At 58.6% G+C, this 23,815-nt stretch overlaps 3 protein-coding genes across 8 annotated transcripts; 1 reads left to right on the top strand and 2 right to left on the bottom strand.

The window, feature by feature from the left end:
* Positions 1–121: 121 nt before the first annotated feature.
* HGS (hepatocyte growth factor-regulated tyrosine kinase substrate) lies at positions 122–13,501 on the bottom strand. Of its 3 annotated transcripts, none has more exons than XM_036910592.2 (22): positions 13,370–13,501; positions 11,909–11,993; positions 11,494–11,569; positions 11,033–11,125; positions 9,377–9,500; positions 8,111–8,163; positions 7,633–7,701; positions 6,997–7,121; positions 6,453–6,528; positions 6,286–6,384; positions 6,038–6,133; positions 5,442–5,480; positions 5,220–5,363; positions 5,066–5,125; positions 4,232–4,445; positions 3,958–4,130; positions 3,748–3,888; positions 3,487–3,664; positions 1,680–1,813; positions 1,473–1,592; positions 1,168–1,257; positions 122–820 (listed from the first exon to the last, which is right to left on the bottom strand). In XM_036910592.2, exons 1-22 carry the CDS (start codon positions 13,404–13,406, stop codon positions 710–712), a joined length of 2,337 nt encoding a protein of 778 aa, XP_036766487.1. In that variant the 5' UTR covers positions 13,407–13,501; the 3' UTR covers positions 122–709. The 3 variants fall into 3 exon arrangements, with proteins under 3 accessions (XP_036766487.1, XP_036766488.1, XP_036766489.1); XM_036910593.2 differs by having other exon boundaries at positions 4,232–4,442; XM_036910594.2 differs by lacking the exon at positions 5,066–5,125 and having other exon boundaries at positions 4,232–4,442.
* On the top strand, positions 13,485–18,679 carry ARL16 (ADP ribosylation factor like GTPase 16). Of its 3 annotated transcripts, XM_036910624.2 has the most exons (5): positions 13,697–13,772; positions 13,997–14,055; positions 14,549–14,662; positions 15,208–15,323; positions 15,470–18,679. In XM_036910624.2, exons 1-5 carry the CDS (start codon positions 13,712–13,714, stop codon positions 15,639–15,641), a joined length of 522 nt encoding a protein of 173 aa, XP_036766519.2. In that variant the 5' UTR covers positions 13,697–13,711; the 3' UTR covers positions 15,642–18,679. The 3 variants fall into 3 exon arrangements, with proteins under 3 accessions (XP_057357806.1, XP_036766519.2, XP_057357805.1); XM_057501823.1 differs by lacking the exons at positions 13,697–13,772; positions 13,997–14,055 and adding an exon at positions 13,485–13,621; XM_057501822.1 differs by lacking the exon at positions 13,997–14,055 and having other exon boundaries at positions 13,697–13,756.
* CCDC137 (coiled-coil domain containing 137) lies at positions 17,488–23,800 on the bottom strand. Of its 2 annotated transcripts, XM_036910619.2 has the most exons (6): positions 23,601–23,797; positions 23,106–23,239; positions 21,477–21,699; positions 20,027–20,109; positions 19,791–19,870; positions 17,488–19,630 (listed from the first exon to the last, which is right to left on the bottom strand). In XM_036910619.2, the coding sequence occupies exons 1-6, from the start codon at positions 23,729–23,731 to the stop codon at positions 19,424–19,426; spliced, it is 858 nt and encodes a 285-aa protein (XP_036766514.1). In that variant the 5' UTR covers positions 23,732–23,797; the 3' UTR covers positions 17,488–19,423. The 2 variants fall into 2 exon arrangements, with proteins under 2 accessions (XP_036766514.1, XP_057357801.1); XM_057501818.1 differs by lacking the exons at positions 17,488–19,630; positions 19,791–19,870; positions 20,027–20,109 and adding an exon at positions 20,130–20,948 and having other exon boundaries at positions 23,601–23,800.
* Positions 23,801–23,815: the final 15 nt, after the last annotated feature.

Raw genomic sequence — 23,815 nt, 5'->3', positions numbered from 1 at the left:
AGGGCAGAGCCGCTTGGCCCCCCAGTGAACACAGCTCCACGGACACTGCTGTGGAGCCGGGCCTGGGGTGGGCAGGCCGGCCACCAGCTGCCCACCTTCCTTCTGAGCAGACACTCTGACACTTGCTGAAAGACATTTTATTATCAGTTCCATTCCATCTACTCAGGGGACTGGATGAAAGAAGTTCAGAAGCAGAGACGCTGGAGACAAAGCCCCCATTTCTGTGAAGGCCAGGAGTGCTGCTGCTGACAGCCTGGGGCCACAGGGGGGTCTCTGGGGAGAGCACACGCCAGTCACAGACCACAGGCCCCGAGGACGCACAGGTGGGGATGGATGGTGCGGGCTGTGAGGGCAGAGGGGCTCCCACTCCAGCTAGCCCTAGAATGGCCGATGTGGGGCTGGGGGCTTCCTCTCACAGAAGGTCTTTCCCTCTTACCCTCCTCCCCGAGACACAGCCCCGGGGAAGGAAGTCAGAGACCAACTCACAGAGACAGGGACAATGCACATTGGGGCCTTGGGGACATGGAGGCAGCAGGCAAGGACAGAAAGGACGGGGGCTGGGGTGAAGAACCACCCCATTCACATGGAGCAGGGACACTACGTGGTGAGGAGAGGACAGAGGCGGGCAGGAGGATGGCACTAGTTAGAGACGGAGGTGGTGGTTCGGAGAAACCTAGTGTTACTCTGGCCAGTGAGCTCCAGGCCTGGGTCAGTCGAAGGAGATGAGCTGGGCTTCACTGCCCTGTGCTGGTGGCCCCTGTGCCGGCGGCTGTTGGGCCACGGGGGGCTGCTGCTGGGGAGGGCCACTGGAGGGTGCCATCTGTCGGGGGGGAGGGACACATGGCCATGGGTCTTTCTAGGCCCCAGCCTCCCACCCTCTAAGGGCTTCTCTCTAGCACACTCCATCCTGGCCTTGCCCCCATGTGTAGCCCATCAAGCCTAGCCTGGGCTGTGCCCGGGCCTCGTGAAGCCCTCCTCCCGGCTGGGCATGCTCTCCATCCTCTTCCTGTCCCGGGGTAGGGCTGACCCCAGGAGTTCCCCACCACCTATGGAGTTGAGCTTGTAAGTAAATGTGTGACTGTGCGGCCTTGGGTGCTGCTGTGTACGCCTGAGTCCTTCTGGCCCGCACAGTCCACTCCTCCCGGCAGCAGCCCTGGGAGAGCTCACCTGCTGATACAGGGGCTGCTGCCCCGAGAGGTAGGGCTGCTGCGGGGGCGGCAGAGGCGCATCTTGGCTGGGGAGGGTGGTCATGAGATTCTGCAAAAGTGTTAACAAACCCCCAATGCTGAGAAAGGAGACAGGTAGCAAGATAAATGAAAATGTTTCTGTCTTGGAAAAATCAATGCCAACCAGCTAGGGGGACCCTTGGAGGGGCAGGGGTGTTGAGCAGCCTGCCCAGTGCTCCCCGGCCTCCCAGCACAGGACCCTGGGCCTCCCCAGTCAGGACGACCCTCCCCATCTCCATCCCTCACCTGCATGCCATAGGGCTGGTAGCCCATGGACACCGACTGGCTCCCCACGTAAGCCATGGTGCTGGACTGTGGAGGCTGGGAGATGGCTGGCAGGCTCTGTGGGGCCTGGGAGGCCGCATTCTGCAAGGAAAGAGGTGTGACAGGAGCTGGGCCCCGCACCCGAGAGCAAGGACCTGGTGGGGGCAGGGAGCGGCCTTGCCCACCTACCTGGTAGCCCTGGGTAGCAGCAGGCTGGTAGGATGAGTAGGCTGGGCTGGTGGTGGGCCCTGCCGGGCCCTGGGGGGCTGCCTGAGCGCCAGCGGCCCCTGCTGGGTACATGTAGGCACTCACCATGCTGGGATCTGTGGGGTAAGAGAGAGCTCTCAACCCTACCATGGGGAGGGTATTGTGGGTCACTTCTGAGTTTCCCTTTTTCTTTTGCCTTTAGAGACCAATTCATGTTTCACATTCTCACAAAAGGAAAAGAAATGAAATCAACAAGGATGAGAGGAACCACGAAACCCAATCAGGTGGAGGAAGTGAACCAGGTAAGGGGACTTAGTGATGCAGAAGGGGTGGGACACCTGCTGTGTGCCTTCTGGGCCCACTTGGTCCCAGAGCCCTCAGTCTAAGAACACCAGACCACAGACATAGTAAACTTGGTCAGGAGGCACTGTCCCCCAGGGCCTGGGCTGGCATTCCTGAAACCACTTTCTGTTCTAGGAACAGGTAAACCAGCAAACAGAGACCAGAGGCGGGAGCCACAAACATGGAGTTGGAGTAAAGTCAGTTTAACGTGTGCAGACAGATGGGTGCACGTCCGCTCAGACACACACACACACATACACACACGTGCCCTTGCTGTCTGCTGAGGTGCGGTGACACCCAGCACCTGATCTTGTTTCTAACGCCATCCTCCACTGGAGGAACAGGGCTCCCTGGAGAGATGGCCGACTGCAGGGCTGGGAAGCCATGACCACAGGTTACATCTTGTACCAAAAAAGAGAGCATCTGAAATGGGCTGGGGCGTGCCAGGACACGGGAGGCGGCCTGCAGGGCTCCCCTGGGCCACACCGGAGCAATCTGAGCACCAAAACAAACAGTGGGCATGAAGGCCTGTAATCTTTTCAGTAAAATGAGTCCACACTGATCTGAATGAGACAAGACTAAGGAGAAAGGACGGTGTTCTCTCCAGCAGAGAGATACCTAACAAGCAGGGCAGAGACAGGACACCAAGCCACCCTGTGGCCAGTGTCACAGTGGGCTCAAACCAAAATAAGCAAAAAATACTAATACTAGTGGATACGAACTTAAAAAGAAGAGTATTTGTAAATCTTATTCTACCCAGAACACTTAATTACCAAAAGTCACTTTACAATAGAGAAACCTGGCAGATCCCCCCCAAACCACACGCCCAGTAATGGGTAAGGGCTCACTGCTCACAGAACATCACACAGCTCCATGACAGCCAGCCAGCAGGAGCCTGGAGGGTCCTGCTGGAGGGCCTGCCAAACCCACACGGGGTGCTCTGTGAGACCATGGGTCAGTGCTGAGTAGCCACATGAAGCAAATGCGGACGGAGGCTGGTTCCGGATTAGGGGAGACGAAAGAGGCAGGACACCTGAATACCACATACGCGAGGGGTTTCCGACTGGCACAACAGGCAACCTGGGCAACTGTGGGAGCTGGGCCCGGCTGTGGGTGAGGCCGCAGCACAGCCCGGGGGCTCCTGTCTGCCTGCCTGGGCCACCAGGTCGTTCTGGTTCTGGAAGATTCACCTGAATCCCAGGTGCAAGGGAAACAACACCTGCCTACCTACCCCCTAAAGTGGGTCAGGAAGAAGGTGTGCACACATGTGCTCACCTGGATATGTGTGGAGAATGCAAATGTGGCGAGATATTAGTGTCTGGGGATCTCTTTGTACCATTCTTTTAACTTTTCTGTAGACCTGAAATTATGCCATAATAAAGATAAGGAAAAAGTGGTGGTCTGGGGCTCATCTTGGCTGGTTGGCACCTCTGCCTGCCTCTGTTACCTGCTCCAGCCCCAGGCATGCTGGGGTAGGGCCCGCTGGCGGCCGGTGCTGGTGGGCTCATGTACACGGTGTGCATGGGGGAGCCCTCCACTGAGCCTGCTGGGCTGAAGGTGCCGGGGAAGCTTGCAGGGCCAGAGGGCTGGTAGAGCACACCTCCGGCTGCGGGCATGGCCTGGAGCTGGGGACAGAAAGAGATGGCTGTCAGGGAGGTTCTCTACCACTGAGTCCCTGGTGGGGGTGGGACGAGCGGTGGGCGCATGCCTGGGCATAGGGCAGGGGGAAGGCGGGCATCTGGGCCCTCATCTGGATGGTCTGCTTCTGCTGCTCCAGGCGCATCTGCCGTTCTTTCTCTTGTTCCTGCAGGCGCTGGATGGCCAGCTGCCTCTGCACCTCCAGATACTCCTGTGGGCCACAAGGCGGTCAGGGCCAGCCATGCCCCCCGCGTCCCCACAGCGGGGCCGGCCGCCACACCTGCTTCTTCTGGCGCATGACCTCCAGCTTCTGGGCCAGCTGGATCTGGCGCTGGCGCTCGGCCTCCTCGGCCGCCCTGCGCAGCTTCTCCCGGTGCTCCTCCCGCAGGGCGCTGAGTGCCCCCCGGGCATCGCGGATCTGCGCCAGCTTGTCCTGCAGCCCCTCGTAGTACACTGTGGGGAGAGGGCAGAGCCAGAGCCCCTGGCTCTGAGGGATGCTTCTCATCACTGGGACCGCCCCCCCAAGGGCCCGGGGCACCCCCGGCGGCACCTACACCTGCGCTCATCCAGCTGGTTGAGCAGCTCGAGCAGATGGGGGTGCATGCCGTTGATGGACTGGAAGAGCGAGAGCACGGCCGAGTCGTTGGTGATGCTGCGGCCTCGCACGTGGTTGCTCTTCATGCGGTTGACAAAGGTGGTGACAGCGTTCTGCAGAGCCTTCAGAAACTGTGCATGGCTCTCCTCCGACTCCCCGTTCTGGTACTGCTGCTGGGGCACAATGGGGTCCAGCTGGGCATCACTGAGCACCCCCTGAGCAGGACCACCCTGTACAGGGGCCTTGGCAGTACCCCCTGCACAAACCCGCCGTGCCAGGCCCTGAGCTCTGGGCTGCTACGCGTCTCTGGCTTGACACTCTCAGTGGCCCCGCAGAGGGGCACGCTGAGCAACCCACTTTATAAACGTGGGAACTGAAGCCTGGGGAGGCTCTGCGCTCACCCACAAGCAGGGTGCCGGCCAGGATGGAGCTGGCCAGAGCTTGGCTGGCCGGGCTCTTTGCCCCTCGCCCCTCCCTGTAGGTCTCCCACTGGTGGCGACAGGGGACCTGCCTCCCTGCAAAGGCCCTGGTTTCCTACTCCAATGGCCAACAGCGTCTAGAAGCCCCAGAATAGGGCAAGGACTTATCTGGGTGGTCCCAGACCACCCTAGAATATTCTGGTCTGTTCAGGACAGGCAGCAAGAGGCTAAGCTCTGGATGACAGCCAGCCTCCAAGGTCCTCTCTGGGCACAGGCTGGCCCTCGTGTCAGGATAGGTGCCTCGGTGGGGCCTGGCACTCTGCATGCCAGGACCTTTGTTCTCCACCCAGCCTGGTGAAGGGAGCCCAGCTTACCTCACCAAAGGGGCCACCAGAGGGGGTCAGGGGCTGAGAATCTGTCTCTGGGAGGGGATTCTGGAAGAGACCAGCAGAAGAGGGAGGCTCCTGGCCTGTCCCAGTGCCTCTAGTAAGGGACCGTGGGCTAGGAAGGCCAGGAGCAGCCCCTCACCTCCACCGTGTTTGAGGGCGCTGCGTGCCCCTCCCCGGGCAGGGCAGTAGGCTCCGTGAGGGACACAGGTGCAGACGGGGTGGGACTCTTCCGTGCTTCCTCCTGCTTCTTCTCCCAGTAGTTCCGGTTGAGGTACCGGGCAAGCTGCACAGGCAACAGGGGGTCACTCCCGAGAGCTGGGGAGCAGCGAGGGGAAGGCCCCATGCCCAGGAACACTCTCACCTCAGGTTCAATGTCCTCAGCCAGAGGTGCCGATGAGTTCTGGGGAGACACAGGGTCTTAGGGCCACGGTCTCGTGGTCCAGCTCCTCCCGGACCACCATTTGGAAGGCCCAGGTGGTGCTGCTACGACGACACAGAGGATGGCCAGAGCCAGTCTGAGGGGCCCCAAGAGGCTCCCTAACCATGAGAAGGCAGAGGCGTCCTGCCAGCCCTCCCGTCACCACACAGATGGTCCCAATAGGTAGGCAGCAGGCTGTCTGTAGCAGAGCCCTGCACAGCTTCCAAGTGACTTTCTGAATCTTTGACCCCTGGCCACCCACCCCTACTTACATGGGATCTGGCCAGAAAGGTTGGGTCGACCCCTGCAGAAAGTAAGTCCTGGAAGGGCCACAGGGTGAAACCACAAGGCAGACACCTTTGACCCCAGGGCTCCCCACTTCTTCCTGCTCTAGGGGTTGTGGGACAGGGGGCCCCTGACCAGAGCCAAGAGCTGTGGAGGCCAGGCTGCCCCTTGATGTGTGCCCAGGGGTCATGGCACCTCCTTTCTGGGGCAGACCTTCCATGGGAAGTTGTCCCAGCCCCCGAGGGCAGGCTCACCACTGGCGACGAGTACAGGCTGCTGGCGGGGGGTGCCGAGGAGGCCACGGGCACAGGCTCTGCCTTGGGGTACGCAGCATACGCAGACTTCTGTCTCTGTGGGAGAACCAGGAAGAGGTCTGTGGGGAGCACCCCGGCACGGCCCAGCCTCCACACTCCTCTGCCCTCCCCAAACATGCAGGCGTGCTCCCCTACCACCCGATGCCGCAGAGCCTCAGGCCGCCTCCTCCCGCCTCCCCCCGCCTCACCATCCTCTCCTTCTCCTCGGCCTCTGACTGTGACAGGGCCAAGGCCAGCTGCAGCTCCTCCTCCTCCTGCAAGGCTGTCTCGTCCCTCTTGGGGGGCAGCTGCAGAAGGACAGGCTGGTGAGCAGGGCCCAGGGCAGAGGCACCCCCCGGGGGGCTGGGGCCAGTACCTGGGACTGCTGCGACAGGGGGCTGGTTAGGTACTCCGGGGGCAGTTCCGCTGTGGAGGCCTTTCCTTCTGCTTTCCTGCAGGCGACAGGAGGCTGGGGGTGGCGAGCACCAGCCCCCAGCCCCCGAGTCCTCCAGGATACCGCCTGGGACTTCCCTCCCACACCCACATGACAACCACACCGTCACAGAAAGGCTGGACCCACAAAGCAGCCGTGTTGTCCCAGGGCCTCGGGACCCCAGCTGGTCACCTGGCCTCAGCCACAGCCCCCTCCCAGAAGCAAGGTTCAAACACACTCTGGGCCAGGCTGTGGCTCTCCGCAGCACAGGGAGGACACCACGGCCCCGAGGGGCCAGCGTCACCACCGGCACTGGGACCCACAGACAGCATGGGCCTCTGGCCCAGCCACGCTGCCCGGGTCCCGCCAGGAGACAGACCCGCACGGGGCCGCGTCCTTCCGAGACGTCTGCATCACGCAAGACAAGGGCCGGAAAACGCCTGGGCTGGGGAGCCCCCAGGGCGATGGGGTGCGCAGCGGGGCTCACTTGTTCAGCTGCTCGAAGCAGGGCTCGCACACGCGCACCTCCTTCTCGATGCCGAACTTGGGGATGGTGGAGGACCTGGAGGAGCACTTGCCGCAGAAGATCTGGCCGCAGGCCCGGCAGTGGTGCTGTGACGCGGGCAGTCAGGGCGCGGCCTCGTCAGGCCCCCGCCCCTTGGCACGCCTTGCCCGCCCGCCTCAGAGAGCACCGGAAGTTGAATTTAAAAGAAAGACTGGCAGGAACTGTGCAGGAATGGTGCTGACAGACGGACTGGGCAATGAGGGGGGTCTGCTCAGACGCCCCGGCCCCTGGCCTGAATGCCTGAGGCCTGTGCCTCAGCGGAAGAGACAGACGGCTCGAGGGCCTGAGCCAGCCAGGTAGGGCCAGCCGAGAGGAGGCAGTGGGCCACCAAATCCCACCAGAGCTTCACCTGGCGGCACTGACCATCAGGCCCCAGGGCCTTGAGGACCACGCTGGCCACACAGCTAAGGGCTGGATTTGCCCCCCACACCCCCAGCCACGGCCCAGAGGGGAAGGCCCTTCAGTGGGTGCAGGGCCTCCAGGTAGCAGTGGGTGGTCTGGGACCTGCCAGACCCTCCCCTGTGGCTGCTCAGGGCGGTCCAGGCTGGCTGTACTCACCTTGCGGGTCACCACCCCAAACTGCACCCTGCACCGGTGGCACTCCTCGGCATCTACCCAGTCAGGTGCCTGGGGGCGGCGGGCAGGGTCAGGTGACACAGCCCCGCCTCCCTGCCAGGACTCCCGCTCCCCACAGAAGGGGGAAGACCCCAGGGTGAGCCAAGCCACTGCAGACTCAAGGAAGGACCCTCCCTCCAAGAGGGCTTTCCTGTTCTATAAATGGTGACAGCAATGAAGAGTTCCCGCAGCTCTGGGAACATGTAAACATCTGTCTTACAGCCACATGAGCCCACTAGCAGAGCCCAAGGACACCTCCAACAGCCTGGATCTCAGCCTGCAGAGGAACAGCTGCACGGTCCACTTGAGACAGTCAGATGTCCTCATTGCCAAGACAAACAGCAGCCCTGCTCCTGAGAGCCAGACCCTTCTGCTTCCTAAAAGCACTCAAGTTCTAGATTCCCAGCACCCGCAAACTTACTCTCTCTGCAGCAAACATGGCGTCGCTCTCCTTGAACTCTGGGAAGACGTGTCCTGGAGAAGGGGGACAGTCACTTGCATGTCCTCACACGGTCTGTGGTGAGACCTTGAGGAGCTATGTGCTAGCTCTTGGTTTCTACCTCCCCAGAAAGATTTATGAGAGGTGTTCCACACACCCCGGGTGGCAGGCACAGAGACCGCATGCCAGGATCTCGGCCCATGAGGGTGTTCCCCATGGGCACTCTGCTCCGGCGTCCACAGCAAAGAGCCAGGCTTGCTCCCACCAGGTCAAAGCCTCACAGGTCCCTGGGCCTCTTGTCTGCCTCCCAACCGCCCAGTCCAGCCAACTACACATCCTAGTACTGCTCATGGCAGGACTCCCAAGGCTCTTTTGAGGCCCAGACCCCTTGGGAACTTCAGAAAGCTTTGCATGAATTCTCTAGGAAAGGAGACATGTACACACACCTAGAATCCGATGTCCAACGCAGGGATTGAGGGCCTGAGGCCAGCCCACCAACCTGGATGGGACCCTCATCACGTTCCCCACATGGCCCTGCCCACTCCACAGCCACCAGATACTACCCCTGCTCGTGCTCGATGCCCCTACTTTAGGACCAGGGGACGTGGCCAAGGGCTCTGCTCAGCCCAGACGTATCCTTCACTGCCTAGTCCGAATGCGGCCACACCCACTGCCTTCTCTGCAGAATGCACTAGCTCTCCGTGGCCGCTGCAATGGCCAGGAGGAACACAGAGGGGTCCCTAAAACCCCCACCTCAGTGGCCACGCACCCACTTGAGCCCTCCTGGGCTCCCCAGCTCTGGCCAGCACCTCGGCAGTTGGGCTGCTGGAGCCCAGGACTTTGGCACTGCGTCCACTGTGGGGTACAGGGCCCAGACCCCCTCTCCTGGGCTCACGCTCATGCTCAGGTCTGGCCTGTGTGCTGCCTGCTCCCCAGCAGGACCTAGCACTCTCAGACACGAGTGACTGTTAACCTGTCACTGTGTTGTCTGCCACACCACCCACCCCTGCCCTGATGGGGCATGTGAAGTCTGGAAAGACGGACTCAACTGCCCAGATTAGGGATGAGCCCATGCTGCCCTGTGGGGACACCTGCTCCGTGCTCTCACCACCACTCACAAAGTGAGGTACCATCCCCCAGCCCTGCACTGGCTGGACACAGCTCCCTTGGGCCCAGCTGGCACAGGGAGGCCCCTCAGTTCCTGAAGGCCATGTCCCAAGCCTGGGACCGGACCTCCCCAGCACTCACCCTCCACCTTCATGATCTGGTACGTGTCCTGGACTACTTTGTACTTGGGCTCATTCCGGAAGGCATGCGCCCAGGCCTGGATCAGGTACAGGATCTTGTTTCGGACGTTCACTTCTACCTGCCTCTGCAGAGAAGGACGAAGAGCATCAGAAGGGCCACTGGACATGCAGGTGGCAAAGAGACCTCTTGGTGTGAAGAAGCAGCTGCCAAGACCCCATTACTACAGCCAGGAGGGGAGGGGCCCTCAAAGAAGGCAGGGGCACCATGTGCTGACCACTGCCCAGGCCCAGCCCTCCTCACAGAACCTCATTCCCTGAGGACAAACTCAGGAAAAACTGGGAGACCCCCAAGGCCAAAGCTCCCCAAATTCCACTACTCTGTAACTGCCTTTTTTCCTCCTGCCCCACAGGAGCCTGACTGGCCCCAGAATTCCCTTGGTCTGCAACCCACCCTAGCCAAGCCGACACCACGTTTTAACACATAGGACCAGCCAGGCCTGCACTGAGCAAACAGGTGTGTAGTGACCGGCCACCTCCTGGTCACTGCGGGCCTGGGAGGGTGGAGTACCTGCACCAGGGAAAGCCCCAGATGCAGAGCCACCACTCACACCGGGTTAGGGCACAGCCAGTCACATTCTAGAGCTCTCTCGGGGACACTGGCCATGCATGACATGCAGGAGGGTGGCAGGACAAGAAAGCTGCTTCCTGGAGATGCTAAGCTCACAGCTGGGCTTCTGGTCCTTTCCCGTAACCCTTGTCTAGTCAGTGAACCCCCGCCACCATCCCGTCATAACCCTGTTCCTCCAAGAGGGGAGTAACTGGCTCAGACCATGGGCAGCACGGGGACACAGTTGTGCCAGGTTCTGAACCTGTCCACTCTCTCAGTTACAGGTGGGACTGGCCTTGGCCACCAGTCAGACTGGAGAAGCCCTGCTGTCAGTTCAGGTCCCAGGTGGGCTCTTGGCTGCAAGGACCCACAGGCGCCTCAGGCCCTGGAAACTGTGGCCCGGTCCTCTGGTGGTGGCAGAGATGCTACGTGAGCTGTATCCCCCAGCCGGCACACCTCCGAGGGACACCCTGTCACCTCAGAGAGTGGCTGCACCTGACTCCACGTCACACAGCCTCCCGGTGTCGCCACCCACATCACAATCCCTGCAGGAGTGGCTGGCTTGGGACGACCTCTAGGGGCCCTGGGGGCTTTTCCTCCTTTGCTACAGGAGGTGTGACACCTGCTCCCCATGGAACCCCTGCTCTGCTGTCTCTACCCAACTCTCCCCCACAGATACATCCAACTCCTGTGCCTCCCTGCTCAGGACCCTTCTGGCCTCTTCCTGGGACCCACCTGCGCACGCTGTTCGCTGGCTGCTCGTGCATGCAGCTCCGTCCACCACCTCTCCTGCACTCAGTGAGCACCCGCTGCCCTTCAGGCCGGGGCACTGAGCCCTGCCCCGGGAAGCTTTCCACAACCCCCAGATGTAAGACCAGCTCACTCTGGTGAGACCCAGCCTGACTGGGCTGCAGTCTGCACGCAGTGCAGGGACTCCCAGCACCAGCCTTCCTGTCCTCCGCCCTGCCCGGCATCGCTCCTGCCGCGGGTGCCAGTAAGCACCCGGAAACACGGCTGGCCCCGCTGGACCTCCCTGCTCTCTGAGGGCACCTTCAGCAGCTCCTTCAGCTCCTCCATGGTCTGCTTGTTGGCTACCTCGTCATGAACTGTCTGGCCACAGTTCTTCACCACAGACTCCATGACCTACAGATCCCAAAGAAGGGAAGGGTGGGGCTGCTGCTCAGGGCAGGGACCCCACCCTGGATGGGCCCACCGCCCCATGAGAAGGCAGACCCTGACAGGCCCATCGGAAGGGCCCGTGCAGCCACCTCTGGGTCTGGCAGTAGCCAGTGATCCACATGGCCCCCCCACTGGAACAGGTCACCAGGGACAGCCAAGGAGGGAGACCAGAGTCAACCCTCGGGCCCTATGTCTGTCAGCCTCAGCATTTGAGGCACTACTCCCACCCCAGTCCCCAGCAGGCAGGCAAGGCCACAGTGTGGATGCAACTCTGCCATCTTGGCCACTGGGCAAGGACCCTTAAGGCGACTAGTGTGCAGGAGTTGGACTACCTCCAGGGCATACAAGGCCACATGTGGGTTCTTGTCATTGACTTTCTTCTTAATGGAACTCACAGCATATTTTGCTCTGGAAAAAAATATATATTAGTGAAAGCAGAGAGAGAAACAAAGAAGAAAACAATCTCAGCAACTAAGATGAGAAAAGCCCCCCCACTGTCTGGTCAAGAATTCCGAGCAAACATTACTGTAACCTGCACCTCCAAGTTGTACAGAGAAAACCCTTTAACTGTCCCTGGGTCTCAAAAATCCTGTCATGCAGACCACCCAGTCTTCCCCTTAAGTGCCTAATGTGGTCAGCTTCCTCCAGGGCAGAAAGCCGCAGGCCCCTGGAGGATCAGTGAGCCCCGAGCCCCGTGCAAGGTGAGCCTCCCCTGCTTCTGAGGGAGCACAGGCCCTCCTCACGTACTGCGTGTCCCCCTGGCGGATCAGGTCACAGATCTGGAGGATGGACTCCCAGTCAGTCTCCAGCAGAAGCTGGCTGGTCGCTTTGTCTACGGCAGAAACGCATCGTTACAGGGCATATCCTGCTCTGCGATTCCCTACACAGTCCCCTCAGCTCAGCCACAGGGTGGAGGGGACTGTCTCCTCTCCATTTGGGCCGGACGGAAAACCACGGGAAAACCCTCCTGATGCACGACAGTGACGACCAAAGTGCTCTCCTTCGCACATGAGAGACGAAGAAACTGAAGAAATTACAGAGAATGGCTGTCCTGTGCTGTTCCCAATGCTACAGGCCCCCCTCGCTTCTCATCCAGCCTTCTAAGGCAGGTAGTTCCACCGTTCTCGCACGTAAAGAAACTGAAGAGAGACGAGGCCACACAGCTTCCTGGGGACAGAGCAGGATTCAACACTGTGCTCAGCTGCTTCTCAGCAGAGAATTCTGCTACCTCACCCCTCAGAGTACTGTTTTTTCATCAGTTTAACCATTCAACGAGATCCCAGTAGGGGCAAGTCCGCACAGCACGGACTCTAGCCCTCCACTTGAAGTGTTTTGTGGGGCGAAAACAGCATCAACCTCCAAGAAGGATTCTCCAACAAACACCGCTTACAACTATCACCTCTACTCTGTCACCACCGTGCCTAAAACATGCGCTCTGAGGGGCTGCCTCACGTCTCCAGAAAAGACGACTACGTGTTCCAATTAGGTGCGCCCGCTTTCAGTCCTATCTGGCAGTAACTTCTAGATCGCTCTTGGAAGGGCTGCCTGTATGTTCCAAAAACAAGGAGGGCGGCTCATCTGAGGTCTCCGGAACAACTTCAAGGAAAGACGTTGACCGTTCCAGCACCCCGAGCGCCCGTCTCAAACCCAGAGCGCTCAGTTTCACAGGGGGAGAAGGGTACATGCCCACAAACATCTGGTTTCCTTCTTAAAACCTATGGCTTCTGCAAAACCCTTTAACAGTCCCAGGGTCTCAAAAAACTCTGAGAGGATGGCCTTGCACCTCCGACAAACAGGAATGGCTGGGGCGCCTCCCCGAACCGAGCGGGGACCGCCGCGGCTGGGCAGGCTCCTGGGGGACCCTGGGGCTCCACCCCGACCCCGGGCAGCGCGGACTCCTGGAGGGGAGGGGTCTCCGACGCTTCACCGCCTGAGTCACCGTTCCCGTGACTCAGGATGCTGGCAGACGCTCCGGATCCACACGGAGCCGTCGCTGCCCCCGCCCCTCCCGGCCGCCTTGGGAGCTAGGCGGCCGCCGTCGCCGCGGCACGGGCCCGGCCTCCTCGGCGGACCCTCACTCCGTCGGTTCCCTGCCTCGCGGCGCGCCCACCCGGGGCGGCGCACCCACCCCCTGGCCCAGGTAGCGCGGCGGCCTTCCAGTTCCGCCTCGTTCGGGGCCCAGCTGGGAGGGGGCGGGAGCCGCGTTACCTAGGAGACGCTCGAAGGTGCCGCTGCCGCGCCCCATGGCGACCCCGGACCCGGACCCGACGCCGCGACGTTCCGTATTTAGAGCCTGCGCGCCCCCGACTTCCGCTTCCGCCTTCCCCGCGGGTACGCGCTCGCGGCCGTTGCGGGTCCCAGTCGTGAGCCACGAAGAGGCGGGCCTTTCCGCTTACCCTGTGCGACGACAGGATCGCTCCCGTTGAGCCTCAGCATCAAGAGCCAATGAGCAGCCTGGAGGCGAGTCCTATCCAATGGGAGCGAGGCGGACGGGGGTCTTGCGTCGCGGGGGCACCAAATTACGGGAGCCGGAAGGAGCGAGGGGTTGTGATGTGTCTCTTGCTGGGGGCCACCGGCGTGGGAAAAACGTTGTTGGTGAAGCGGCTGCAGACTATTCTTCCGCGCGGGGTTATGGGACCGGGAGCCGGGTGTGCCCGAGGGACCAGGGCTAGAGGCGGGGTTTGAGGAGCCGGGGGCACCATGGTTGGGGGGCGGGGTTGGGGGGGTCTCCGGGCACCGGGGCCTGGGGGACAAAGGTGGGGCTTGGGGGCTCTCGGGGCGGGGTCCGGCCGCCGCCCGCTCCCTCTACTCTCGGGATCCTTGACCACCCGGCACAGCTGAGCTCCTCGGATGGGAAGGGCGCCCTGGGCGATGCTCCCCCGACGCGGCCCACGGTAGGCGTCCGTCCTCCCGCAGGTTTAGTAGTCGGCATGCCCTTTATGGTTTTAAGATCTTCGGGCTGTTTTAAGTGGAGGGTCAGTGTGTTGGATACGACCCCGGAAGGTGAGTGAGGTGTCAGAGGCAGGAACTGCGCTCCACTGAACAGAGCTGCTGTTGTGGTTGCGGATGTGGGTGCATGGCGAGGGACCCCGAACCGCTCGCCCCTCACCACTGTTTAGACTGCTTCCTCTGGTCGCCCCGGAGGGCGAATCCAATTGATGGGCATTGGTGCTCTGGCCACAGCGAGCCCTGAGGGGTAGGGCCCTTTACCCCTGGAAGCATCCTCTTCCTTAGGGTTCTGCTTAGGGCCCAAGCCCTTGAGAGGGGGCCTGTTAAGGTTTAAGTAAACCTGTTAGGGTATAGGTAAAGGACTGGGCAGGTTGCTATACAGGAGATCCAATGGGAAAACTCTTGTTTTTTCTACCTGCATTGGGGTTTTTTCCACAGGTGGGCACCAACCTTACTGACATCGTGGCCGAGAGAAAGATCACCATCCGGGAGCTGGGGGGCTGCATGGCCCCCATCTGGTCTAGTTACTATGGAGATTGCCATTCTCTCCTGGTAGGTCACAACCCTTTGAACTTCCTTTGGCTTGTGTCCTCTTTTTGGTATTGTCTGGACGCACTTTGTATAGGATGGAGTTTGGGTCAGTCAAGAGTCGCATCAGCAGGGCCCCCTTTGAGTTGCTGCCCTCTGGGAACCTGCCTGGTCCCAAGGCTGGTCTCCAGGCTGACATGAACACTCAGGGGCTTCCTGAGGGTGGGTGGTTGTGCTCGGAGGTAACTGCCTGACGCCTGCTGTCCTGTTCCCCTGGGTTGTGTTTTTATGTTTGTGTTTGAATTCTACATCCCCTGGGTTCGTCCCATCCTGTGCCCTAAATTCCAGGACCCTTCCTGGGAGAACTGATGGCCACACAAGTAGAGAGACTTCCATGTAGGTGGAAACAAACAGGTGACACCAGGTCACTCATGCAACTCATTTTCCTCTGCTCCTGCCTGTCCCCAAAGCCCTTTATTTGCTCATGAGGTCTGTGATGCTCCAGGGTGGAGACTTGGCAGGGACTCTCCGTTAGTGGGTGGCCTCAACCTCCACTGCCTTTTCCCCAGTTCATGGTGGACGCCTCCAGCCCCACCCAGCTCTCTGCATCGTGTGTGCAGCTCCTGGGTCTCCTTTCTGCAGAGCAGCTGGCGGAAGCATCTGTCATGATACTCTTCAATAAAACGTATGGGTCTGTGAGCCCAGAGGGAGTGCGGGGGGTGTCCCAGGGAGGAGCTCCTTGGGAGTGTAGCCAGGAGAGGGGCTCGTTTGGGAGGGGGCACAGCAGAGGCTGGGGCAGCCCCCTCTGACAGAGCACTTCTTTCACTCCAGTGACCTGCCCTGTTACATGACTGTAGAGGAAATGAAGTCATTAATCAGGCTCCCTGACATCATTGCTTGTGCCAAGCAGAACATCACCACGGCAGAAATCAGTGCTCGGAAAGGCACTGGCTTGTCAGAGGTTCTGCGCTGGCTCCAGGACACCCATAAGACCAAGAGTTGACTACCTGTGGAGAAACGTGGCTGGCTGGCCCTGTGGCAAGGAGGAGAGGCTGGGGTCCCTTGGCCTCCAGCAGTTTGTGCTTATAGACACAAGATGACCTGATGTATAAGCCCAGAAGGTGGTCTTCTGTGCCAGTTTGCAATGACAGATAAACTAAGGCATACAGGTTACAGAAACTCCTGACAGCTGGCCTTTGAATGCAGATTGTCCTGTGGACTGGAGAGGACAAGCCTGCACGTGTCTAGGTGTCCAACTGCATGGGGTGGTGCTGCTGGGATCTGTCCCCCAATTACCGGGAAAACAGCTCCCCTTTCCCCACGGAGTCTGGGCTGCACGGCATTGCAGAGCCTGCTTTCAGCTACAGCACAAGCTCCAACCTGCTGAGTTTCTGATATGCTGAGGGTGTGACCCCTGCTGCACGACATGAGGCTCTAAAAACCAGGCCTAATCCAACAAGAGTGACATGTTCACTGGTTCCTTTGTTCAGCAAACATTTGTCCCTGAGGAGCCTGCAGAAAGGGTTCGGCAGGTAGGAGGGTGGGGGAGGCTGGGATGGAACGCAGAACCTCAGGGTCAAGGTGTCCTATCCCACTGCGTTCCATCCTCTAAGCCAGGGGGCTTGCGGGGAACACCTGTTGATTGGTGTGTTCATATTCTAAGGTCCCTGCAACAAATCCCACAAACTGGGGCTTACACCAGTGGGAATTTACACTCAGTTCTGCAGGCTGTAAGATAAATCACAGGGTCAGCGGGGTCGGTTCCTTCTAGAGGCTTGAGGAAGAACCCTGCCTGGCCTCTGAGCTTCTGCTGGCTGCTGGTAACCTTTGGTGCTCCTTTGCTAGTGGCTTGGAGAACTTGAATTTTGGCTTGTCTTTGTGGGACCCTCTCCTCATAGGGACACCTGTCATTGGCTTTAGGGCCCACCCTAAATCTAGGGTGATCAAATTTTGAGATTTGTGATTGCATTTGCAAAGACCCTTTTCCCAAATTTCACCTTTACACGTTCTGGGGTTGTGACCTGGGCACATCTCCTCAGGGCCACTGTACAGCCCACTGCCACGGGATAGGCAGCTTCCGACCTCAGCTAGCAGCCTGGACTCATCGGGCTCCAGGCTTCTGCTCTCACTTCCTCTGTGCGGAGTGGCAGGCTCAGAGCCTCAGCCTCTGCAGGTTCCTGCTCTCTGCTTTGGGACCAAAGCAGCTGGCTTTCAGATGTCCCCCCATTTCAGAGCTACGGCACAAAGCACTCCCAGGAGACATGCACTTGGCTGTTTCAAGGGGTGACCGGCCTATGCTGTCTGAGCAGAGCCTCCAGCCACGGGCTTAGTCTCTGACAAGTGAGAGTCGGGCCTGGTGACACCCCTAATGGGAAAGCTGGCCCGGGCTAAGTTGACTAGTTTCATAGCCACTCTGACAGGGCCTGGGAAGACAATTTCATACTTTATCAGACCAGTGGAAACTGGTTTTAAGACAAATTTCCCTTAACAGCCAGTTTCTCCCTCCACTCTCATGCAGCACTTGATGTGCAGGAAACAGGCCCTTCTCAGGGACCTGCTCGCCCTGTTCCTGATGCCATTCCCATGTCTCAGAACACCCTATAAAAAGGATGCCAACTGGGCAAGTGGGCCTGCTGCCCATCCAGGCTGAGGGACAAAAACAGAAGGTGGAAGCACAGGTTCGGGGAGGAGGGAAGATAACCGAGAGCCAGGGTCAGTCCAGCTGCACGTGTTCCAGGAGGGAGTCCCAGCCACCTACCGCAAACAGCACCCCTGGTCACTGTGTGCAGGGGCTGGGGTCACCCGCCACTCAAACATGGCCCCAAGAGAATACCAGTCCTGAGTTCAGGTACAGCTTCCTCAGTCTAAATGTTTAATTGGAAAATAAGCTTCCTCGTAGATACAAACTCTGGGAAGGGTAAAGGGACCCCCAGGACCCACCAGTCTCCACACTCTTTGAGGGCTGCCTGGCTGGGACTGGGCTGGGCCTTCTCAACTGTGCACCCCCTCCTTGATGTTGAATTTCCAAAAGCTTTGGAGCCTCCCCGCCTCTCTCACCTGTACCCCAGGTCAGGTAACACCTGGCTGCTCCCACCTTGGTGCCAGTGGGGAGGTTCAAACCCTGCAGGCCCTGGCATTGGCGGGAACCTAGCACCTGTTGGGATCAGGATGGAAGGGACTGCATAGCGGCCTTCCCAGAGGAGCAACCCCGATATCCCTCCTGCGCGAAATGCCCCTTCTAATAAATTTGCTTATTTCGGTTTCAATTCAAGCTGCCCCTATCAGGGAAGAGGCCATATCCAATTCTCCCTGAAAATTTTGAGTGCTGGCCCTAAAGGAAATTGGAAAAAAACCACTACTGCCCTTGTGAGTACCCCCGATGATGGGAGAGTGAGACCCCATGAGAACTGGACACAAGCTTATGGGAAAAAAGATAGGGAAAATTTACCTGGGTCAAGGTCCCTTCCCCTGCCCCTACGTGGCCTCCAAATGACATATTCAATTAATGGCGACAGGTGGGTAGAGAACACATGATATTCTGTGGCTAGCCCGCCAGAGAACTGGCAAACTATAAAACAAATGACAACAGGACATTACCTACTCCAGCTCAGAAAAACCTCGTCTTACTGAAAATGGGTCTGAGGCACAGTCTGTAAAATTTGTCCCTGTCCGCCAAAAGGTCATTGTGTTCTTTTAGAGCCTCTTTCTTTCCTACCGGAGATGAAGAATGGGAGTATAGCTATGAAAGAATGAGAATAAAAATAATACATAATTACATTAAAAAAATAGAATAGTGAACTTTAGATTCCAAGAATCTGGCACCTACCTATCCTTTGTAATATTTTCTGGCTGCAATAACTAAGAACAAAGCTTACTTAGAAACAAGTTAACTGCTAGGACCTGCCAAACGATGTAATCTCATTCTCCAAACTCATGTAACCGTGCTATGTGTCAATTAAATGATTCATATCTGTACTTCATGTAATCAAAGAGTGTATAATCAGGCTGCTACTCTTCATTAAAGGCCAGGCTCAGCTTTGCTAGTGTCTGTGTCCTCATCCATTCAGTCACCAACACCATCCATCCTTCAGGGACTCCTGGACTTGCTGGAGCTGGACTCCGGCACATACCCCTAACGCGAAGGACCCAGAGCAGGACCTCGCCCTTGCTGTTGAGCCATCCTAAACCTGGTCTCCCCTGAGACCTGGGTGGCATAAGGATCAAACCCCAACGCTCTTGGTGTAGGTGTCGCCATCAGCCTCCACATCCAAACCACAGCCTGGTCGGGCCCCACCTGCCTCAGCACTGTGCAGCCTGAGTGGTGGAGATGCTAATGCCCTCACCCTGGGTCTGTCGGGCTGGGGCTGCCAGCCGCGCTGTACCTGCACTGTTGACCCTGGCAGTCTCCATCATCCACTTAGTGGACCTAAATTGCTGTGTCTACAATGCATTGGCATTTAGGGACAGGATTACGGGAATGGCCCTCCCTAAAATGGCCCTGGGTTGAGTCAAGTCTGAACTGTGTGTCCAGAACAAAGCCGTAACACTAGGCTTGGGAACAATGGCAGGTATGCCCAACTGTCTGTGTCTCAACCCCACATAAGGGACATCAGACAGCCTGCATGACACAGGCTGGTGGGCAGTCACTTTTTAGGGGAGAAAGCAAGGGGGAGCACAGACCAGGAGCCCTCTCCTCAGCCCAGGGTGCGCTCCAGGCAAAGGGTTCGGCTGCAGGCCACGGGGCTGCCTCGACCACCCAGGTGCGGCAGCCCCCATCTCTTGCCATCACAGGCATATCTTTGGCTTCTTCCCAGAAGGGAGGCAGGGTGGCTGAGCCCCCTGCCGCTGCAGCCCCTTCAGTGCCCTGTAGGCCTGCACGGCCCGTTCTCTCTCCTCCCCAACGATCCGCTGTCGGGCCAGCGAGGTGGCTGGAGGCTGAGACACACTGCTGGGGTTCACAAGTGTTCTCAGCATCAGCAATTTCCTGCCAGGCTGAGGAACAAAGACGGAAGGTGGAAACACAGGTTCGCGGAGGAGGGAAGACACCTGAGAGCCCGGGTCAGTCCAAGAGCTGAGAGCCCAGCGAGAAGGCCGTGCTCTTGTGTCTGTGGACCCAGGCCAGGCAGCTCCCTACCGCCCCGTCCCTGCTTACCTGGCCCTTGCTCATGCGCATCCTGGGCTTGGCGGTCAGCTCGGGGGGCTGCAGGACAACCTCGCCAAACCTCACCGTGTCTGGGGGCAGAGAGCATAGCTGTGGCCTGCTGCACAGACACCCACTTCAGTCCCAGCACCCAGAGCCACAGTCTGCCTGGGTGCACAGGTGCCCGGGCCCTCCCCAGTCCCCTCTGCTGGGACCTAGGCTGACATAATCTCTTTGGAAAGAGTGACCTTGGAGCAGCTCTCGCTCCAGCCTTTCTGCTGCCTCTTCCTCCCTTTTCTGCCGGACTTTATCCAGTCGCCGCTTCTGGAACCTGGGGAAGAAAGCACAATGGCACCCAGACTCCTAAACACTCATCCCACGGGACTTGGGGGGAGGTGGAGGTCACCTTGCCCATGAAGGCTGCCCCAAGTCCCCACTCCTGCTACTACCTGTAACCCACAGCCAACTGCCAGAGGGTGCAGACCCCTAGGCCCCTCCAAAGTTCCAGGTCAGTGGGTCTTGGTGGGGGCCATTTTGGGTTACTGCAATGAGGGGAGGCCAGGGTGCTGCTTGACACCTGTGCTGCACAGGACAGGCCCCGCCTGGGAGCCACCCAGCCCCAAGTGTCAATTGCTGCTGCCTCTGAAGGGCCTGGCAAAGTAGCAGAGATGTGACAAGGCCCCTTAATGTGGAGCCTTTAGCCACAGTTCTGGAGATGGCTGCAGCTTTATAGACGGTATCTGGCACAGGTTTCCTGTGATGTCATTGTTATCAGCTAACATGAGTGCAAAAATGACCATCCCACAGGTAACTCCACAAAGTTGCAAACAATCTCATACTTTCACAGCTTTCAGAGAAACTGCTCATGAAAATTTTGGGTTGGTTCACTTCCAAAGTTGCAGTTAAGGCAGAAACATCTCAAAAGACTCTTGTTTGCTAAAATCACCTTCCCAGCCCCGCCTGCAGGCTCATGGAGGTGGCACATGACTTCGTTTCCAGCTGTCTCCAGGGCCGGGGGGGCAGGAAGGGCAGACATGCAGCTGGCAGTAGGTTCTCTCCCAGTGCTGGATGCCACCCTCAGGAACCCTTAGGGTCTCACCCAAGCCTAGTGGAGAGGCCGGGAGCTCTGCTTTCCAGACAAGCAGATGAGGCTGAGAGAGGTCACAGAGCCTGTGCCAATGACATAGCCAAAGGCTGTCCATCTCCTTTGGACCAGAAAGGTGACTACTGTAAACAGAACCCCGGCCCAGGTCGAGGGAGAGAAGGTGACACTAGCTGACCAGAGCTGCGTGTCAGTCTCAGCTGGATCCCACCCACGGCACCGACTCCCATGGGGGCGGGCATGGCTGTCCGGAGTGTACCAACTCTCATCTTTCTCCACTTCCCTACAACTGGCCTGGGGTGGACAGGTGGCCCTTGGCCTCACCTGGCTATTGGAGGCCTTAGTGTTTTTCCAGAGAAAGGCAAAGACCAAGCCAGGTGTCCAGAGCTCCATGGGTTCAGAGTGCTCCTGAAACCCCTGGCTAAGAAGCTCTGAGGCAGAGAAAATGCTCGCTGACTGACCAGGATTTTAACTTTTGACCATGTCTTCCCTGAATCATGGGCGGGGTGTGGGTGTCTCCTGGCAAGAAAATGTTTTTGCTGGAGACAACAGGGGACCCCCAGCCCTGCTCCCCCAGACCTCCAGTCCCCACTCACGCTTTCTTCCGCTCTGATTTCTCTTTCTTGGCAGCTTCCAGCACCTCGGGTTGCCGGCCCACCTGGTTCCTGCTAAGGAACAGCACGTGCTGGACCTCTTGCTCCATGCGCTGGATGTAGGCTGCACTGGACTCCCACTTCCTCTGCCTGAACTTGGGGACAGTGATATCTGGCTCCAGTCCCTTTGCTTCCTTCTCCATTGTCTTTCTGAAGGCCACCTGGGCTGAGGACAAAGGGAGACCTCAGAGGGGGCATGGTGTGATGGATAGAAGGAAGAGGGTGATGCCAGGCCGACAGCCCACGCTGGCTTCCCTTCCCAAGGCCCCAGAAAAGTAAGACCAGGCTCAGGTGGGAGCAGCCCAACTGCAGTGGCTAAAGAGGCTCAAATATGCCTGTAGGGATGGGACCCCCACAGTCCACAGTTCATGTCAGTGGTGTCCACCACAGCTGGGCTGAAAAACAAACAAGAAACAACCAAAATATCCATCAATAGGGGGCCTGTCAAATGAATTCTCCTGTTACCCATAGACTTCACTGCGTAGCTGTTGAAGACAACACAGGAGAGCTGCATGCAGGGATGAGGAAAGCTCTATAAAATCCACGGTAAGGGAAAATCCAGGACACTAAGCAATATCTAGGTTGAAAGTACAGCTTTTACACTGTGAATATGTGAAAACATGCACTGTATCTCTCTCGGGAAGGCATACAGAGATGAGCAGTGGTTTCTTTCAAGGATTCAGAGACAGAAGGAGACTGTCCTACTTCATACCTTTCAGAGCTACTGATTTTACCACATATGTGAGTTTGTATCTTTTAAATAATTTAACAAAAAAACGTGCTGGTTCAATGGCTCAAAATGTGTTGTCTTCCTCCACAGCCAGTGTACCTCCTCTGTCCTCCCCTTCCTTGCCTCTAAAACCCTCTATGAAAAGCTTAAGGTTTACATAGAAATTATAAAACAGCACTTCTGAAAAATTAGTCCCATATTTGGGAAAATAAATACATATATACACAAAAACACATTGTTCTGTTCCCCAACGGGCTCTGAGCGTTTTCTCTGGCAGAGGCTGACAGGTGGGCCCCTGACATGGCCTTGGGGAAGGATGGGAAGGCTAAGTTTCTCAGAGGGGATCTGATCATTTCCTTCCTTAACCTTCGGACACCATCCACTTCTCTCTACCCCATTTCTGCACTGTGATCCCAGGAACCATCATTTCTCATCTGTGAGGGCCTCACTAGCCTGCTGTGTCCACTCTCACTCTCTTTTTTGTTCTCTCACAATTTTGAACTCTCCTTTTTGTTCACTCTCGCAATTGTTCCACAGAGACCTTTTCTCAAATCCAAACCAACCTGATGCATCTTTGCTACTCTTGGGGGTGAAATCAACGGTCCTCCCACGAGGCCCCGGGACTCCCTCGGGAGTCTCATCGGAAACCACACCGCCACCGGCCTCCAGCCACCACTTCGGCCTAGAGACACAGGCCTCCATCGGTCCGGTGAGGGCTCCCGCACCCTCAGACAGTGCGGTCTTGACAGATTTCGTCTGCCCGAAACACCACTAAACTTTTGGGCAGGTTACGTGGATTGGGACCCAGCTGTATCGTCACCCGGCATGGGCCTGCACATTACCCTCTTTCTTCCTCTTCTTGTTGCTGATGGGGTTTCTCATCTCCTGGCGGCTCCTCATAATCTCTCGGAGCCGGAAAGGGATTTCCTGTTCGTCCCGGTTCTTGGGCTTACAATTCACTTTCTTCTTTTCTTTGCTGGTTAAGAGAAAGGGGTGGAGGCAGGGGTGAGACGCGTCCTAAGCCCAGCATAAGCAGAGTCAGAGAAACCGAACCTGGGCCTGGGAAGAGGAGCTTCGCACGCCAGCCCGGCTGCTGAGACGCGTGCCAGTCCAGGGGGCATCCTCTCCCGGGGGCTGTCCCTGAGCTGGGTGCTCGCAGGACGCTGGGCTGAGAGGCGCTCCGAGAGCCCAGGGGCCCATCGTCCCTGACCTCATCCAGGATGACCAAGGCGGCTCCCGGAGGGTGGTCAGGTGCCACACCGGAGACGCCCTCGCGCCTCCGCTCACCCGGCTGATTCTCCCGCGCGCCCACAGCACCGAAGGAAGGTGAGACCCACCTGCGCGGCCCGGGCCTTGGTCCCGAGCGCTGCCTGCCTCGCGGCTGCTGTCGCCGCTCCTGCGGCTGCCCCGGGCTCCCGGGCCCCGCCAACCTCGCGGGGGAAGCCATTCGGCGCCCGGCTCCCGCCATCTGCACGCCGGGCTCTCCCTGGACAGCCAGTTCCGCCCTTGCGGGCCGCACGGCCCCACGACAGCCACTTCCGCTTCCTGCGCT

Source organism: Manis pentadactyla, chromosome 4 (assembly GCF_030020395.1).
Source record: "Manis pentadactyla isolate mManPen7 chromosome 4, mManPen7.hap1, whole genome shotgun sequence".
Lineage (NCBI taxonomy): Eukaryota > Metazoa > Chordata > Mammalia > Pholidota > Manidae > Manis > Manis pentadactyla.
Note: the sequence above shows the minus strand (reverse complement) of the source record. Positions and strands in the feature narration are given on the sequence as shown.

Bases quoted from the DNA above. Each gene is read 5' to 3' on its own strand.
- HGS (XM_036910592.2), bottom strand. From the start codon at position 13,406: ATGGGGCGCGGCAGCGGCACCTTCGAGCGTCTCCTAG. The intron at 1,593-1,679 runs GTAGGTGGGCAA...CTTTCCTTGCAG, and splicing joins CTGCTACCCAGGGCTACCAG to AATGCGGCCTCCCAGGCCCC. The intron at 1,258-1,472 runs GTGAGGGATGGA...ACACTTTTGCAG, and splicing joins ACCAGCCCTATGGCATGCAG to AATCTCATGACCACCCTCCC.
- ARL16 (XM_036910624.2), top strand. From the start codon at position 13,712: ATGTGTCTCTTGCTGGGGGCCACCGGCGTGGGAAAAACGTTGTTGGTG. The intron at 13,773-13,996 runs CTATTCTTCCGC...ACCACCCGGCAC, and splicing joins GTTGGTGAAGCGGCTGCAGA to AGCTGAGCTCCTCGGATGGG. The intron at 14,056-14,548 runs GTAGGCGTCCGT...TTTTTTCCACAG, and splicing joins CTCCCCCGACGCGGCCCACG to GTGGGCACCAACCTTACTGA.
- CCDC137 (XM_036910619.2), bottom strand. From the start codon at position 23,731: ATGGCGGGAGCCGGGCGCCGAATGGCTTCCCCCGCGAGGTTGGCGGGG. The intron at 19,871-20,026 runs GTCACTCTTTCC...CTCTGCCCCCAG, and splicing joins GGAGCGAGAGCTGCTCCAAG to ACACGGTGAGGTTTGGCGAG. The intron at 19,631-19,790 runs GTAAGCAGGGAC...TTTGTTCCTCAG, and splicing joins TGCGCATGAGCAAGGGCCAG to CCTGGCAGGAAATTGCTGAT.